We start from the raw sequence: 16640 nt of genomic DNA, 5'->3' as shown, positions 1-16640 counted from the left end.
AACCAACACCCTAACCCAAGTGGCCTGGAACCCAGTTTGCCTGACACGCTCAGCAGCCCGGGAGCCACCTCGTGGAGACTAAAGGCCCGCGCGGCTTTCAAAAGGCCCTGCAGGTTCTGCAGGGGAACCCAACTAAGTTGATCCCAGAATCTCTTTCCTAAGAATGGGTCAAGGAACAGACTCTGGTAAACAGACAAGACTGAAGGAAAAAAGCAGCTTTCGGCCCCAGTGGCCACATGCTCACTCACCAAACACAGCTTATCAACTCGTCACCACCTACAAAGACTCTGAGGCCGGGCACCACTGTTTACAATGAGCCCATTAAAAATAAAACACAACAGGACCTCCAACCCCCCCCTCCCATGCTTTGTGTTGCTTGCTGGGAGTCGGTGAGCCCAGGGCTGGTCTGCAGGCCGGATCCACCTGCGGCCCTCACCTGCCCGGCCCTCACCTGCAGCTTGGCTGTCTGCGTCTGCAGCGTGGTGTTGTGCTCCTGCAGGAAAGCGCTCTGTTTCTGCAGTGTCAGGATCTGAGTGCTGAAGGCCACGTTCTGGGTCTCCAGGTGCTGCAGCTGGTCCCTGAGCAGCTGCTTCTCGGCCTGCAGAGCTGCATTCTAGGGGAAAACACGAGGGCGTCGCACACCGGCTGGCACGTGGGACCTGGGCTATAAGGGGCCCTCAAGACTTGATGCTTTGGAGGCCAAAGCCAGGGTCCACCAGGTCAGAGAAGCAACATTTTCTCTCTTGGAAAAAGTAGTCAACAGAACTGGGGGGGAAAGGCCCCAAACAGCTCTAATTGGGGGTATATGCTTTCAAGACAGAAAAACACCCCTAAAAGGGATTCTGGACATGAGTGAGAATGAGAACCGAGCACATGACTGTGAGGCGAAGGCGGCTGGAGCTGGAGCCACTTCACCTGTTCCCTTGCTGACGCATTTCTTCTGTCGAATGGCTGAGAGCACCTGGGGAGCTGCTCACACAGGCTGGGAGTCCGAGCCTGCGGCACAGGCTCACCCCCCCCCCCCGGAACTGACAGCAGGTGGAAGGAGGCGGCCCACGTTTCACAGGCTGATGAAGACCTCATTAAATATGCCACCAGCTGGGCCAGGAGCTGGGGCACGTGAGCTTCAAGGTCACGTGGGCTGCCTTACTACCACGGGACTCGGGCCAATTCTCAAACTCTTCTGTCTCAGCTTTCTTGTCTGTCGCATGATGAGAACCGTCACTACCAGCTTCCCACCACCACTGGGCGAGTGAAATAAAACCAGGGGTTCAGACGTCCACTGACCAACTCTTCCCCTACAGGACAGTAAACGTTCGGGTGTGCCGGCCATGTGGTCTCCACCCCAACCACTGAGCCCAGGCGCCGCTGGGAAGGCAACCCACACGACAGGTGAACAAAAGGCACAGCTGTGTCCCAGTAACACCTTAGTTACAGAAGCAGGTGCCAGGCCAGGGCTGGCCGTCCCCTGGAACACAGCTCTGACACACGCAGGAGAGGCATGCAAACAGTCCCGGGGTGTAAGCTACAGGCCAACTCTGAGGGGCAAGCAGGTGGCCAGTCGCCGTGGGAAAATGTGTGTGCGCCCCCCTGTGGCGGAAATGCAGAGGGCAACTCCAGCGAAAACGCGCTCTGAGGACTTGCCAGGACCACGCAGAGAGTGTCCAGCTGCACCCGGAGAAGTCTTAGCAGATTCCACATCCGGTGCCCTTTAAAGGGATGGCAGGGTCTCCCTGGGACAAGGGACAGGATGGCCTCTCTCTGAGCAACCTGGGCTGGGGCAGCCAACTCACGTTCCGCTCCAGCTCGATGGCCCGGTCCTTCACTCGGAGCAGCTCCATCGTGGCTTCCTTGTGGCTGGGCCCCCAGCTCTCCTTGCCCTGGTGGGCAGCCCCCAACGTGCCCGCGGGGTGTTTCAGAGAGTTCTGCAAGTGCTTCCCCTCCTCCTGGTTCCGCCGGAGGACCTCACACTCCTGCTGCAGCTGTGGGCACGGGAGCACAGAGACAGGTGTGGGGCAGGAAGGGGCCTAGCTCAGCTCAGGGCCCACACCAAACCCCACCCTCGCCCGGCCCCAGTGATGACGAGGCAGACGCCCCGCTTTTGCTTTTACTGGAGGTGCACATTGCCTCCGTCCTATGTAGTTTTCCTTCTTCCCAAAGATAACAGAAGGGGCAGTGGCCTAGGACCCCATCCCGCCTCAGTCCTGCCACGGCCACATAACAGTGGCTGTCTTCTCACATCCCTGAGCCTCAATTGTCTATAACACGGAGGTGACCCTGGGAACATGAACCAGGTGATGCTATAAAGCCCATCCCAGGTCTAGACCCACATTGCTCTAGATCCACCCTTGCAACCAAGAAATGTGCCACGGCTTCATAAAGAAGCAATAAACAAATGCTTACGTGTGCATGTGTGGAGTGCATGTGTGTGGAGAGCATGTGTGTGTACAGGCATGTGGACAGCATGTGTGCGCCAAGAGTAGACGTGCACATCCTTACAAGCCTCTGTGCACCTGGGCCTGTCCCATCTGAGGCGCCCATGAGACCGGGCCTGGTGCCCAGGCCCGAGGTTTCAATGGTTCTCATTGGCGTCCCCAGATTTCGCCTCCTCTCCCCGCCGGTCCTGGCGTGTGTGACTCGGAAGCCGCTCCCTCAGGAACCCTGCAGCTCAGCCACATCTGCTCCAGGACATGGGCACCCAGAGCTTGTCCCGGGTGGCAGCTCTTACCGCCTGGAGCTGCTTCTGCAGCTGGTGGCTCAGGCTGGCCTTCGCTTCCACCTGCGCCTCCAGGGACACAATCTTCTCCTCCTTCGTGGCCAGTGTCATTTTTAATGCCGATTCGTTCCTGCCCTCCAAAATCCTGTATTTTCTGAAAAATACAATGACGTAACAGTATCATCTGTCTGCCTTTTCCACCCACAAGCTCCTGATCTCCCAGCTGCCACACATCCCTCCCTCCAGCCAGTGGGCTTCCTTTGGGCAGCGTTCAGCCCAGAACATTTGCAGAAGCCCAAAACCACCCGTCCAGAGCCCGCCAGGGACTCCCCAGGCCGGCGTCCCCATGGCACCTTCACACGTCACTGGGGCAGTTTCATGGCCATCGTTTTAGGAAGGAGTTGTCACCATGGCCTTTTTACAGAAGGGGAAACTGAGTCTCTGAGGGGTTAAGCAATTTGCCCAAGGTCACAGCGCTAGGTGGCCACACTGAAAGGATGTCACATTATCTAACATGTGGCTCGTCAGTTTCAAGTCCAGTGAAAGTCTAAGATGTTGGATTTCCTTGAAGAAATGAGACCATTTTAAAAAGCGTTGCAGGCAAAGACTGTGGTGAACTGAAAAAAGTGAAGGCTGGGGTCGGGGAGAGAGGGATGAGCAGGTGGCACGGAGGACTGCGAGGGCAGGGAGGCTGTTCCGTGTGGCTCTGCGGCGCTGGACGCACCAGGAGGCGTTTGTCCCAGCCCACAGGACCGACAGCTCCGAGACAGATCACCCGTGTGAACCAGGGCCTCTGGGCAGGTGACGTGTCTGTGCAGGTTCATCAGGTGTCACAAAGGCACCACCTTGGTGGGGGGTGTTGATAAGAGGGGAACAGGGCCACGTGGGAAATCGCTGTACCTTCCCCCTGACTTTGCTGTGAACCTAAAACTACTCTGAAAGGTACAGTCTGTTGAAAGTAATGGAAGAAGCCCTTTTACTGGACAAAAGGACCTCTGTCCTCTCCCCTGGGAGCCCCAGGGGGGACCTAGATCTGAGTGCGGAGCTCGGGGACACGGGCACGAGCCGTCGGGCCGGCAGCCACACGGGGAGGCCCTCACCTGTCACTGCTGTTGTCCTCCTGGAGCAGCAGCTCCTTGGAGAGCCCGACCTTCTCCAGCTCCTGGCTCAGCTTGTCCAGCTCACTAGTCAGCTGCTGGGTCTTCAGCTTCTCCAGCACCAGGTCCTGCAGGGACGAGGAGAGGATGACGTGGGACGGGAGCCCCGCAGAGACAGCAGGGAGGGTGGGGCACAGGCCCTTCTCAAGGCTGAGCAGCTGCCTTCCCATGTCGGGGTTGACTCAGGTGTCACAAGGGCCGGGCAGGTGGCTGGAGGGGGACGGTGAACCTCAGTGATGTCTCCCAGAGAGAAGGGATGACCGTGCTCTTCCAGCCCCTCGAGTCGTGGGTGACCAGGCCACAGAGCTGAGTGTCAAGGTGGATCCAACGTGCCCCAGACACATTTGTGAAATACCAGTATGTTGACCAGTGAGTAGTAGGTTCAAATTCTCACGACTGCCTTTTCTGGGGAGTAATGTAATTAAATGTTCATTACAGAGAATTTGGAATAAACAAAAAGTATCATAAGGAGGAAGGTCTAATTTCAAATCCTGGTTTTGATTTACTTTTCAGAAGCAGGCGTTGCTCTCACCGAGGAGGTTGACTTGGTCTGGCCCACCTGCACTTCCGCACCTCTTCATGGCTCTCCGGGTAGCTGCCGCTTCTGCCCGTGGCACAGCTCCCGGCATGCCCGCCTCCCCACCAAATCCGAAGGCGTGGACCAGCGGCACAACCGAGAATGGTGCTCGCCAAGCATGCATTCCACCTGCCGATTTCCCAGCTGCCCTGCGGGCAGGTGAAGCCCACGGGCTGTGGGGTGAAGTGACGGGGGTCACCCCCCAGCTGCAGCTCAGAGGATCTGGCGCACTGCCTTCCAGCAGCCTCTCCCCTGCCCTGGCTCTGCCCAAACCTTGTGCTGGGAGCTGGAGCCCAAAGATCGAAGCAGCTGAGTCAGAGAACAGGTGACAGGCTCCCAGGAGCATCACCTGGACTCCTGTGAGAAGCAGGCCCTGAGTGGTCACTGCTGCCACTCTGGGGCATCCTGTCACCACAGCCTAACCTAAGTCACGCCCGCCGCGGCAGAGACAGCGGCCCACCCATGTGAACATGGAGACCGGGCTCACTCCGTCCACTTCCTTTTCCTCCGAGAGGCACTGCTGGGGCACACTTCCCAGCCTCCCTAGAGACCGAGTCCTGCCCCGCGAAGTGTGCTCTCTCTCACTTACTCTCTGTCTCGTCTGCCAGCCACACACACAGGAGCCAGAAGAGGGCCCCACTATGGGATGGCCGAACCCCAGGCAGGGGGCAAGCCAGGTGCCTGTGTCATTGTGCTGGGGGCCACCTGGGAACAGCCACGCCCAAGTCCCACCTGCTCCAGATTCGGCTTCTGTGCTGGGCCCTTCAGAGATGCCGTTCACTCGAGCAGTTACTTGCCCTAACACACCCAGGGAATGCCCGGGTGACCTGTGCAAGAAGTTCCAGGGGAGAGCAGGACACACTTATCGAGAAACCGTAGAATGTGAAGACTCTCTGATACTGTGACCACACCTCCAGGGACGCATCCTAACAAAACAGGCACAACACCTGTGAAGGTGGACACGTGCCAGGATGCGCAGTGTTATTTCAAATGGTGGGAAAAACTGGACACAACCCTGGATGCTGAAAAAAATAACTGCGGGGAATTTTATAGTAATATCTGGCAGCCATTAGAAACCTTGGCTTAAAGCCCATCTGATGTAACGAGAAAAGGCATAATCAATCCAACGCACAGTAGGGCTGGGATATAGAGAGTAGGGTATCGTGTGTGTGCATGCGTGCACAGGAAAAATGATGGAGTAAAAGAAGCCACCTGGGGGCGCTGTTATCTCCAGGCAGTAAGGTAACAGCTGGTTTTTTACCAGGTCCGGCAGTGAACTGTCGAACCAGGAAAACGTTTAAAGAGGACACAGCCCCACTTCCATCCCGAGGCACACCCCCGACAGCAGGCCCCGCTGCACCCTGGGAGGGGCTGCCTGCACCCAGCTCACCTCTCTCAGGGTCGTCAGCGTCCTCGTGTGCATGGTCACTTGCTTGGTGAGGTCCCTGTTGTCCTTCTCAAGCTCCTTCAGCTTGGCGGCCGCGTCCCTGCAGCGGGCCAGCTCCTTGTCCAGGGCACGGCTCTCCTTCTCGGCAGCGGCCAGCTTGGCGGTGCTGTCATCCAAGACGGCGTCCTTGAGCTCCACCTGCTGCCACAGCCGTTTCACCTCCTTCTCCAGCAGCTTCTTGTCTTTCTCCAGCTGGGCCAGCTCCTGCTCCAGGGCCTTCCTGTCCGTCTCAGAGCGCTCCAGCTGCTTGTTGGTGAGCCGCTGGGCCTCCAGGTCCCGCTGCAGGGTCTGGTTTTCTGTCTCCAGATCGCTGAGCTCTCGCTCCAGGGCCTGCGACTTCTGGCCGCTGCTCTCCAGGCTCTGCTGCAGCCGCAGGTTCTCGGCGCTCAGGCTCTGGTAGCTGAGCTCCAGGCGCTCCGACTTCTTGCTCAGGGCCTTCAGCAGCTCCACGTTCTTCCTCAGTTCCTCCTTCTCCCGCTCAAGCTCCTGGTTCTCCCTCTCGATCTGAGCCATCTTGGTGCCCGTGAAGCGCATGGTCTCCACCATCCTGCGCAGCTCCAGGTTCTCTTCGTCCAGCTGCTTGTTGTCCCGCTCCAGCCCCTCCAGCTGCACCGACACGTTCTGCAGGGTGTCCAGCGACTTCCGCAGCCTCCGGTTCTCCAGTGTCAGGCTCTGGCTCTCGCGCTCCAGGGTGTCCGCCCTCTCCGTGGCTGTCGTCAGGGAGGTGACCTTCTGGGTCAGCTTCTCGTTCTCCTGCTCCAGCCGGTGCAGCTCCTTCTCCAGCTCCGTCACCCGCTCCACCTTCTCCTTTGCCTGCTCCAGGTCCCGGAGCAGCTGCTGCTTCTCGAACCCCAGCTTGCTCAGCTTGCTGCTGCTCTCCGTCACCGTCTGGTGGAGGACTTTGTTCTCCTTCTCGATGTTCTTCACACGAGCCTCACTGTTGACCTGTGACCTCTCCCGCAGCGACCACACTGTTTGGTTGAGATGATCCTTTTCTTGCTCGAGATCCTTGATCTGCAGGGAAGCATAACAGGAGCGACACAGAGGGCCGTGTGAGCGCGCTACGGCGTTCGGGGCCCGAACTGACGGGCCTCGAGAGACCACCACACCCTGCACCCAGAGGAAGCCCTAACACCTCCCAAAGGACCGATACGGACATGAGGTGAAGGGCGAGGAGATTCCCACTGAGATAGTTCCAGTCAAAATGCATCCATAGCAGCCGGGACGACTGAGAAACATAAACCACATCCCCTCTCACTTAAAACCGTGAACGCGATTTCCCCTGGGGCTTTTCATCCTGAGCCGCGCAAGCTGGATGCCCCCCTCTGTGGCCTCTCCTCACACTGCTCTCCCCTGCAGACACCGCACGTGGTCTTCCCTCTGCCTCGGATACTCGCCCCGCTCCGCCCCCTGCCTTCAGCATCACTGGCTCCTCCTCATCCTCCCGGACTCAGCGTGAGCCTCTGCTCCCCAGGGAAGCCCTGCGCCTAGCAGGATTCCCTCCCTGGACCCACGTCAATTAGCTCAAGAGCACACATCTGAAGTCACCTGGCTTGCCACCTGTCATTCTGCCTCTAGACTGTAAGCCAGATCAGGGTGGGGGCCCCGCCTGCCTTCTTGCACTGCCCCAACCCCCCTTTTCTGCTCTGCTGGAGAGGCTGATACAATCAAGCGCTTGACACCCCACCCCCCTACAGCTAGCAGCAGCCAGGGGTCGGGGTCTGGCTAATGAGATGCCAACGGAGGGTCCCGGGGAGGCCTGCCCTCAGCCCCTTTCCCCGCCACCTCTTTCCTGCCTATTTCTTGGGGTGGACAACAGCCACTGCTCGACACTGGGCTGCCCTCCCTGGGCCTTCTCAGGCACAAACCCTGGAGGTTTGCCAGGCTTCTCGGTGGGACGCTGGACACTGGGGTGGGATCACGTTGTCCCGTGGGGCTGTCCCGTGTGCTGAAGGACATTCAGCAGCATCCCTGGCTTCCACCCACCACACGCCAAGAGCACTCCCTCCCCAAGGCATGGCAATCAAGAACCAGATTGCCAGTGTCCCTGGGAGGCAAAGTCTGCCCTGTCCCCCTGCAGCCGATCTGAGCGGCAGCCGAGCAAGGGGACAGGTAACCCGTGTGTCGCTGCTGAGTGCCCAGGCCGCGGCTCTGACCCTCGGCGCACCCTCATGCAGGCCGCGGTGCCGGGGAGGCATTCGCTCCGATGGCCTACCTGCCTGGCTCTGTCGGCCCTCAGGGTCTCCATGTCGCTCTGCAGCTGTTCTTTCTCTTTGATCAGCTCCTCGCCGAGGGTCTCCAAGTCCTGGTTGCTCTGCTTTTCTCTCTCCAGCTGGGTCTGCAACTTCTCAATCTGCAGAGCCAAAGACCCAGCCCGGGCCCAAGTCAGTCTCACAAAGGGAACCGTGTTTTAAAGCAAACCCGGGGCCTGTCAGCCCCACGGAATGTGTCAACGGGCCTTTTCTCAAGGAAAAAAAAGTCCAGACCTTGTCCTGCAGTGACTTCCACACCCCCTCCACCCTGAACTCAGCCCACGGTTTACTCCCGGCTCAGGGTAGAGAGAAAGGTCACGGACACCAATAGGTCAGCCTCCTCCCAGCTTCCCGCTCTTCTCCCTCCCTGACACGTGCCCAATGGCTGCCCCTTATCCTCTAGAGAAAGATGTTACTCCAGTCTCTGCATTTCTGGTTGCTGTTGCGTCTAGGCTGAAGACGTGACTGCTCCCGTCCCACCCACCACTGCTAGACACCCCATCTTCCACCTGCTCTGGTTCTTGCCACAGAACTGGGGCCCTTATTCCCGTCCACCCCTGAGGGACCTCGGTGCCCTGGGCGAGCTCTCTGGGCTGAGGCTGCTGCAGGCGTCTGGCCCGAGGTGTTTCCCGTGCTCCCTGAAGCACCGGCTCAGGCTGAGGGCTCTGGTGAGGCCCAGGTGCCCAGAGCCAGCGGCCTGCCTCTCAGCCCCTGGGCGGCTCTTGGGTCCGTGTGACAAGTCCCCAAAGGGCTGCCCCTCTTCCTCTGAAAACCGGGGTTCTTGGTTGAAGGTGTGACATCATAGAATGTCTATGCCGAGTCACACGTGGGGAATTGGCACCCCCCCCCTCCCCGAGGCCCACAGGAGTGTCGTGAATCACAGGGAAGGCCCGCACCCTGCGTGACACTTGGGGGGTGGGCGAGCCGAGCTGGCACCGGGGGTCCGGGCCTCCATGCCTCCGTGTCCTGGCTCAGATGCCTGTCAGGGGGGCCGTGTTGCCTGGACTTGTCTGGAGGCCGTGCCTGACCGTCCTCCAGGAAGGGCAGTGTCAGGCCACGTCCCCTGTGGGGCTCAGCCGATAGCTGCGAGGACCCATCATGTGCCAGGCTCGGGAGAGAAAGCAAACCCGCCCGGCTGGGCCAGGACAGATGCGGCCCGAGCGGGCTGAGCAGACAGGAGGCTGAAGCGCGCCGGGGAGCGAAGGGCCGCCCTCCCAGGGCTCCGGTGCCAGACACAGGGCAGCTCTGGTCTGGGCTCTGCGGCACCTCTCTCCCACCGGGGACCCTGAGCCTAGAGGTGCCTCCCAAGGGCTGTGGCAGGGCTGCCCCAGGCCCCACCAGGGAACTGATCCAAAGAGGAAGCAGGAGGGCAGGACTTGAGAGATGGGGGGCTGAGGAGTCATGTCAGGTAGGTGCGCTCTCCGCCAGTTCTGCCCGTGCAGAGGAGGGACTGGAGTGGACACTGAGAGCGGGACGAATGTCGGCAGTCCACTCTGGGGCCTGCTGGGAGCTGGGCCAGAGAGGCCGTGTTGCAGGCTTTCCGTGGCGGGCCTGTGAGGACCTGCTGGGCTGGAGGCACTCACCTTTCTAAAGGTCTGTTCTTTTTTATCTTGGCCGAGGTCGAACTGCCGTTTGTAAAGACCTTTCCTGCGCCAGGCCCACGTGAATCTAAAAAACCCAACTGTCTAGTCGCTTTCCCTGCGCTGCTCTGCACCGAGAGACAAGACGGGAGACGGGGATTCCCACATTGTCCCACGAAGAAAGGACGAACTATTTGGCAGCTACCCTGCTGCAAGGCAGACAATGCTTCAAAGGGACAAGAAGCGTAGGTAACCGAACCTCGGGCGTCCCGTGAGAGGTCTGGGGAAACCACTTCACAAGCCCCACCCAGAGATAAAGGACGGGCAGAGCTGCGACCAGCGGGACCCAGGTCTCCCGTGTGCAGCCTGGGTCCCCCCCGCTGCTGGTGCAGCCTCAGTAAAGGGCGCCGGCAGGGCTCATGGGGCGGACACCCGGACACCCAGACACCCAAAAGCACCAGTCCTACATGGCAGTCAGCAAGCAAGAGGGCCCTTGCCCTCACCCTCATCTAGGGTCCGGCCACCGGTCAAGGTGCCGTGTTCGGAGCCCACAGTGCACTGTGCCATCGCGGTGCGGCTGCATGTACTGATGCCCTCTGACCGGGATGACCACTGCCTGGAGACAGTCCCTAGCCTCCCCATGGCCCTTCCTACCACGTGAGCGGGGGCCCTCGTAACTGCAGGACAAAGACTAGCTTGTGTCTGTCCCCCCTGATGTCTGCTATGGTGCCACTGGGAAGACTCAGGGGTTCCCCGAAAGGCAAACACCGTTCAACCCTCTTCTTCCTCACCCTGGCCATCAGAAGGGAAGAGTGACATGGACGTTGTTCTACCACCAGCAGTCCCCTGAACTGGCCCATCAATGGCCCCCCCCCACACATGCCCCCCGCCCCCCAGGTTCTCTCGCAGGGCCCTGCCCTCTGTTCATCACGAGTGTGTGACGTGCTGAACCCAACGATCCTCACAGCACCTGTCAGGTGGGTACGTCACTGAGCCCACTTCACGGACGAAGGGCAGAGAACTGAATCCTGTCCGGTCACACCGGGGCGGGGACAAGTCGTGCTGCCTCCTGAGCCCCTTCAGTGATTCCTTCTGTCCCCCCGTTATAGCCGTGGCCGCACCGGATGCTGCATCCCTCCCAGCTGCGCATCCGCGGCAACACCTGGATGCTCCGCCTGGCCGCCCACCTGCCCACTGTCCCAGCCACACCGCCCGCTTACCTTCTTGCTGAGCTGCTGGTTCTCCTTCTCCAGCTCCCCGCACTTGAGGCTGCTCTCCTCCAGCGCCAGGGCCGTGTCCCGCAGCCCCTGGATGGCGCTCTGGAGGCTCTGGTTCTCCTTCTCCAGCTTCAGGATGCGGCTGGAGGCGCACTCGTTCAGCTCGAACACAAACGACTTCCTGGAGGCTGAAGCACAGCGTGGGGTCAGAGCCCGGGGTCCAGGGGCCTTGGCGACAGCTCTCTGCCCCCGGCCTCGAGCCCCAGGTCTGAGGGGCCAGGGGCGGCCTCCCCGCGGGTCAGCGGGTGCCCTCCTTTTCTTCACGGGGTGTGTTGCTGTCGGCGCCTAAGGTTACTCAGGCAGTGGTGGCCCCTCTGCTGGCTCAGCTGGGGTCTGTCAGGGGAGCAGCCCAGAGCTTAAGAAGGAAGCAGGTGACGGGGGGGGGGGGGGGGGGGGGAGCCAAAAGATCAAGACCGTGGAACTGCTGGCACCACTTTTTACAAGTTGCTAACCTGACCGTCAATCCAGGACTGCAGACACCCGCAGAGGTGAGGCAGATGGCGTTTTCCGTGCCAGCTGAGAGCGGCAGGAGTCTGGGTGGCTCAGCTGGGGGAGGGGGGCCGGGGCAGTAACTGACACAGCGGCTACAGGCTGCCCATGCCCGGTACCTGCCGCCCCTGGGCCAGGTCCTTTGGGCTGAGGTTTCCCTCTGTAATCTCACAACCACACTGAGAAAAGAATGAGGCAGCGTATCTCAAGTGCTTTAAAAATTCTAAGCGAGATGAAAACATGAGCTAAAGATAGAAGGCGGCAGATTTTCTACTTTGCTCTTAAACAGCCTGAAGGCAGAGCGAGAAGGGAGCGCAGACCTGAGAAGAATGGGGGGGCCTGGCCCCACCCTGCCAGGAGCAGGTGCGGGACTTTAGGCAGGGCCGGGGCCTTCTCAGGACGAATGTGCATGCAAGCCCTGGGGAGAGGGGTCGGGGCTGGTCCCCTCCCCTGTCCCTCCAGTGCTGCACTCAGTCCTGGGAGCCTTACTACACTGATAATTGCTAATATGGCCGTGCCCCCCCTGCTTCTTACTCACCACCGGGGAGCTAGAGTTACGTAGAGGGGACAGCTTTTCAAAGCAGGCCCATGAAGCTGGAAACAAAACGCGTGTGTTCTGCAATGCTGGACGGTCACAGGGATGAAGAAGTGTCTGTGCCCCACCCCGAGTTCCCACCTTCCACCAAGGACAGCGGTGCCGACTTGGGGAGCTGATTTCTGCTCTAAAGCCCCCAGGCAACCGGCGGCACCACGTGGAGTGGGCAGGCCGCCCTCTGCCCCTTTACCCCAGCGCTGACCACGTGCAAACACACATGTTCCTAAGCACATGAACACACGTGAAGGGCTTCGAAGCTACACATGACATTGACCAACTACAACTGCCCCAGTTCACAACCTGTGACTGCTGGGACGGTACCTGTGCAGCACAGGCCAGAGTTTACTGTTTTAACCACTTCTGAGGGGACGGTTCTGCGGCACTTGATACGTTCCTTTGTTCTGCTACCACCACCGTCGCCCCCACCCCCAGACTTTCTCACTGTCTCACACCGGAGCTCTGCGCTCATGGAAAACAATCCTGAAGCTTCTCCAAGTTCAACAATGGAACTGATTACAAGCCTCATTTCCTCTTCCGTCAAGGCCAGGCCCTCGGAGGCTGGGATATGACAGGACCGTTTATTAGCAAAACAACTGATGGCTCTTCACTGGGTGCTATGCTCGCCGGCACCCCAAGAACCAGAGTAACTCTTTATCTTTCAGTAAGACAAGGGCGGCTGTTCTTGCCGCCCTACTCAGTACCCCGAGGGCCGGGCGCACAGCAGTGCTCGGCTGCCCTTTCTCACAAGACACGCACGGCGGCCCTGGGAGACAGCTCCACGACCCCTGTGTCGCAGGTAAGAAAACTGTGATTTAAAAGAGGCCGCCCAGTGAACCAGTGGGGGAGCCAGGACTTTACGCCAGGTCTTTCTGACTCAGGAAGCAGCCACACCATCCACACAGAGAGGAGTATGTGAGCTGCCAGCTAAGCAGCAGGAGTTGGGAACAGGAAGAATAAGTGAGGGTTACTGACCTGACGGGGCTCAAGAACTAGACTGAGTAGTCAGAGTCAGGGGGGCCTTGCAACGCCACAGGCCACCCTGGTCTCTAGCAGAAATACACTTGGTCCCAGCGGGTCCCAGCCAGCCTGCACTGCTTCTGTGTTCCACCAGGGGGCAGTGGTCCTCCTCGAGGAACCTGAACTCCCAGAGCCAGGAATCCCCATGACCCCCACCTGGGCCCTAGCGATGCCAAACCACAGAGAGAACTTCGCACGCAGACTAACAGTTTAATGAACCGATTTTAGGTTTGGAACTGGTGGGAGCCCTTGAAGGGAAGGACTGTCCAGCTGCTTCAACAGCCTTTCCATTATGCTTAGGAATGTTTACCAGCAATGAAAAAGCAACCTGCCACCCTGCCAAACCAGCCAGGAGCCACCGTGCACCCGGTGGGGTGCTCAGGACACACTCACTTGCACTCTCTGGCCCACGTGGGCTATTTTTAAACACAGGAACTGGCTTATTGTTTGCCAAGCGCTGAAGCTTCCTGCTACACTGCTGACCATGCCCCACCCGCTGTCCCGGGGCCAACTGGACACTCATGGAAGGTGCTGGGCAGGGGCTCAAACACTAGAGGGAGGGGGAGAAGCCTGGGCCCCAGGAGAAGCAGCCCCTCAGAGCCCCCGCCCAGGGCGACAGAGAACTGACTGCAGCCCTTTTACCCAATTATGCAAATGAGCGGAGGAAATGACGCCCAGGGGATATTTATAGTGGGGATTAGTGACCACTGGGGACCTCTCCTGCCATCCTGAGCTTTAACTTTCCATCATCTGGGGTCAGGTGTGAGATGCCCGCTTGTGTCAGTGTGCTGTAACCTGGAGGCTCCTAGGACTGTCCATGTGGGGCCCAAGAAACCTGGCAGCATGTAATCTGCGTGTCCCGTCCTGACGCCAAGGCCATCAGACCCTTCCCCCTCTCCGCAGGGATATGGCAACGGAGCAGCTCCCACTGGCCCCACACCCGAGACTCAGAGCCAAGGGCTCGGTTCCCTGGACGTGGGAGAAGCCACGGCCGGGCTTGTGCCCAGGCACCGGGGGCTGCCGCCTACCGTCCGACAGGTCCGCGTTCTTGGACAGCTGCTCCAGCTCCCAGCCCAGGTGGGCGGACTCATTCATGCTCTGCTTCTGTGCAATCTCGAGGACCATGTTTTCTTCTAGCAGCTCCTCGATGCGCTTCTTGTCCGTGTCCCGGTCCTAGTGCAGAAAAAGGGGAGGGGTGAGGATGTGGCCTGGGCGCCTGCTGGACAGCCCCTGGCCCCTGTGCATCGGCCCTCGTTCCCCCAGGACGGACGAGGAGCCTCCGTGCACCTGCCCACTTCCCCAAACACAGCTGCTCAGAAGAAACTCCAACACAGGGCCCGGTGGTGAGAGTTGGCAACCACCAGAAGATACACTGACCCAGTGACTTCGCTGACGAAGAGACCTCAGGTCTCTAACTGGGTTGTATCTGAACAAAGTGATGCCCAGCACAGGGCTTTAAGTATGTGACAGGAGGGTGGGCAGCTTGGCAGCCCGAGCAGGCCCAGCACGCCGCTGGGAGGCTGCAGAGACTCACACATCACAGCTCCCCGGACACCATAAACGCCTGCAAAGACCCTTGTGCAACCATCAGCACGTCCACCCTCACAGGAAAGCGCCCCACAGCCAGGCCCTGTCTGCTCTGTGGGTGGTGAGTGGCACACACTGAAGCCACTGAGTTCAACCCAGGGACCCTGTGTGGTCAGCAGGTCACTGTGTCCGTGGGGCAGCAACCCAGCGGCTGAAGGTCAGGGAAAGGCGCGGCACCACCCCAGACCCGCCCCCACTCTGGGTCACCCGTGGTGACAGCGGTGTGTGATACCAGCTCCAGGTCGTGCAGCTTCGATTTCAGCTGCAGGTTCTCCTTCTCCAGCTCGTGCACTTTGTCGCCCCGCGCCCGGGCGGCCGTCAGCTGCTCCTCCAGCATGCACTTGGTTTCAATGAGCACGATGTTGTCTTCCCTCAGCTCCTGGTCGGCAGAAACACACAGCAGAGACGTCCCATCAGGAGGCGCCCGCCGGGGTCAGGACGTCGGCGTCCCCCCAGGTGCGGGGACCAAATCCGCCAACCGCCCAGGACGAAACTGCCGCCCCGGGAAGGCCTGTCTCCGCATTTTACCCCTGCCCCTTTCTCAGCCAGGCCAGATGGACTGGGAAAAAATGGGGAAAAAAATATGGGAGACAGGCCTCTGTCCCATAGACAGGTTCTCTACGGAAAAAAAAAATACCTCCAAACCAAGAAACTATTTAAATTCCGGAAGGAAACACTTCCTCAGTGTCTCCTTTGTGCCGGCCATGGTGTAATGGTTTTGCCACCTTGTCCAGCTGGACAAATGTACCTGATGACAGATAAGGGACTCTGCTGAGCCCCGTTTCCGTCACAGGGAAGGGGCAGGGTGCCAAGTGTGCCCCGGGTTTGAGGACCGAGCCAGGCCTCTCGACCTAACGCTTGCCCCGCTGGCCTGGGTCCTGGGAAAAAAATGACCATTCGGACGAGCCTTTGTTCACGTGTTGCTCCCGTCTGAACGTCTTATACACGTGCTCTCGGACAAAGCACCGTCTTGGCAGTGTCCTCTAGATGAGGAGCCTGTGAGACACGGCCAACATTCAGGCACTGTGGGCCCACTGTGTGCCAGGCACGTGCTGGGTGTGGAGTGCGGCAGCTGGTCCCCGGCAGGCCCCTCCTGGACGAGGAGGCTGTTGGACTCTCTTCCCTGCAGGGGCCAGAACTCAAGATGCCTGGTCTTTGTGAGGCTGGATTCACCTGGGCGCCCTCTTCCTGCCTGTCCTGGGCCCTGCACCAGGGACTGGCTCTCCCTGCCTCATTCACTTTTCACAAGGGCCCCGAGGAGGTAGGGGCGGTCCCTTCTGACACGTGAGGATAGTGACTGGGGTAAATTAAGGAATGAGCCCGAAGTCACAAGACCAGCAAGGGAGGAAAGCTGGGCTTGGACTTGGGCTGGAGAGCTCTGGACATGTGTTCTTTCCCCTGCTGCCACTATCCACTACCCACCCTTAAAAGGCCTGCAGGGGTCAGAGGCCGAGACCACTGTCAATGACGTGAGCCGAGGACAGAGGTGTTTCAGGTGGGAGGAAGGCCCAGCTCCCCGTCTTTGGCTACTGTCCCCCACCATCCCCATCATGGGCTCCAGCTGGTCCGCCCACCAGTACCCCCCAGAACCACCGTCATCGCAGGCCCTGACCCCCACAGTGCAGGCTGCCCCTTCGGCCCACAACCAGCTCCTACTCTGGCTTCACAGCTGGAGCTGCCCCTCTGAGAAGCGTGTCCAGCTCCACTGTCTCTCCCACTGTGACGGGCACTAGGCTCCCAGACTGGCCCGGGCACACTCTGGGCAACACCGAGCCGGCCTGGATCACCCCCACAACCCGAGGCTGTGAACTCCGCAGGACTATTCCGGATCTGCTCTCCTGGGCCTCCCGGAGGTGTCCAGTAACACTGAATCGTGCTGTGAGGGGATCACAGGTGGCAGGGGCGGTGGGTCCCCGAGGACCTGGGCACAGGCAGGGAGGTGCAAG

At 59.8% G+C, this 16640-nt stretch overlaps 1 protein-coding gene across 1 annotated transcript in view; it reads right to left on the bottom strand.

Annotated features, from left to right (window-relative positions):
• The window catches only part of CCDC88C (coiled-coil domain containing 88C), a 110141-nt gene that overhangs the window by 25714 nt on the left and 67787 nt on the right, over positions 1–16640 (bottom strand). The window contains exons 11-19 of the mRNA XM_037130217.2: positions 14927–15073; positions 14136–14280; positions 10950–11134; positions 8113–8250; positions 5841–6911; positions 3817–3941; positions 2729–2870; positions 1794–1982; positions 452–613 (exon numbers count right to left, since the gene is read on the bottom strand). Of these exons, the coding sequence (XP_036986112.2) occupies positions 452–613; positions 1794–1982; positions 2729–2870; positions 3817–3941; positions 5841–6911; positions 8113–8250; positions 10950–11134; positions 14136–14280; positions 14927–15073 (2304 nt within the window). The remainder of the gene's footprint in view (positions 1–451; positions 614–1793; positions 1983–2728; positions 2871–3816; positions 3942–5840; positions 6912–8112; positions 8251–10949; positions 11135–14135; positions 14281–14926; positions 15074–16640) is intronic.

This window comes from Artibeus jamaicensis, unplaced genomic scaffold (genome assembly GCF_021234435.1).
Source record: "Artibeus jamaicensis isolate MK-2021 breed Jamaican fruit bat unplaced genomic scaffold, CSHL_Jam_final contig_444, whole genome shotgun sequence".
Taxonomy (NCBI): domain Eukaryota; kingdom Metazoa; phylum Chordata; class Mammalia; order Chiroptera; family Phyllostomidae; genus Artibeus; species Artibeus jamaicensis.
The sequence above is the reverse complement of the archived record's forward strand: the minus strand, read 5'-3'. Positions and strand labels throughout refer to the sequence as shown.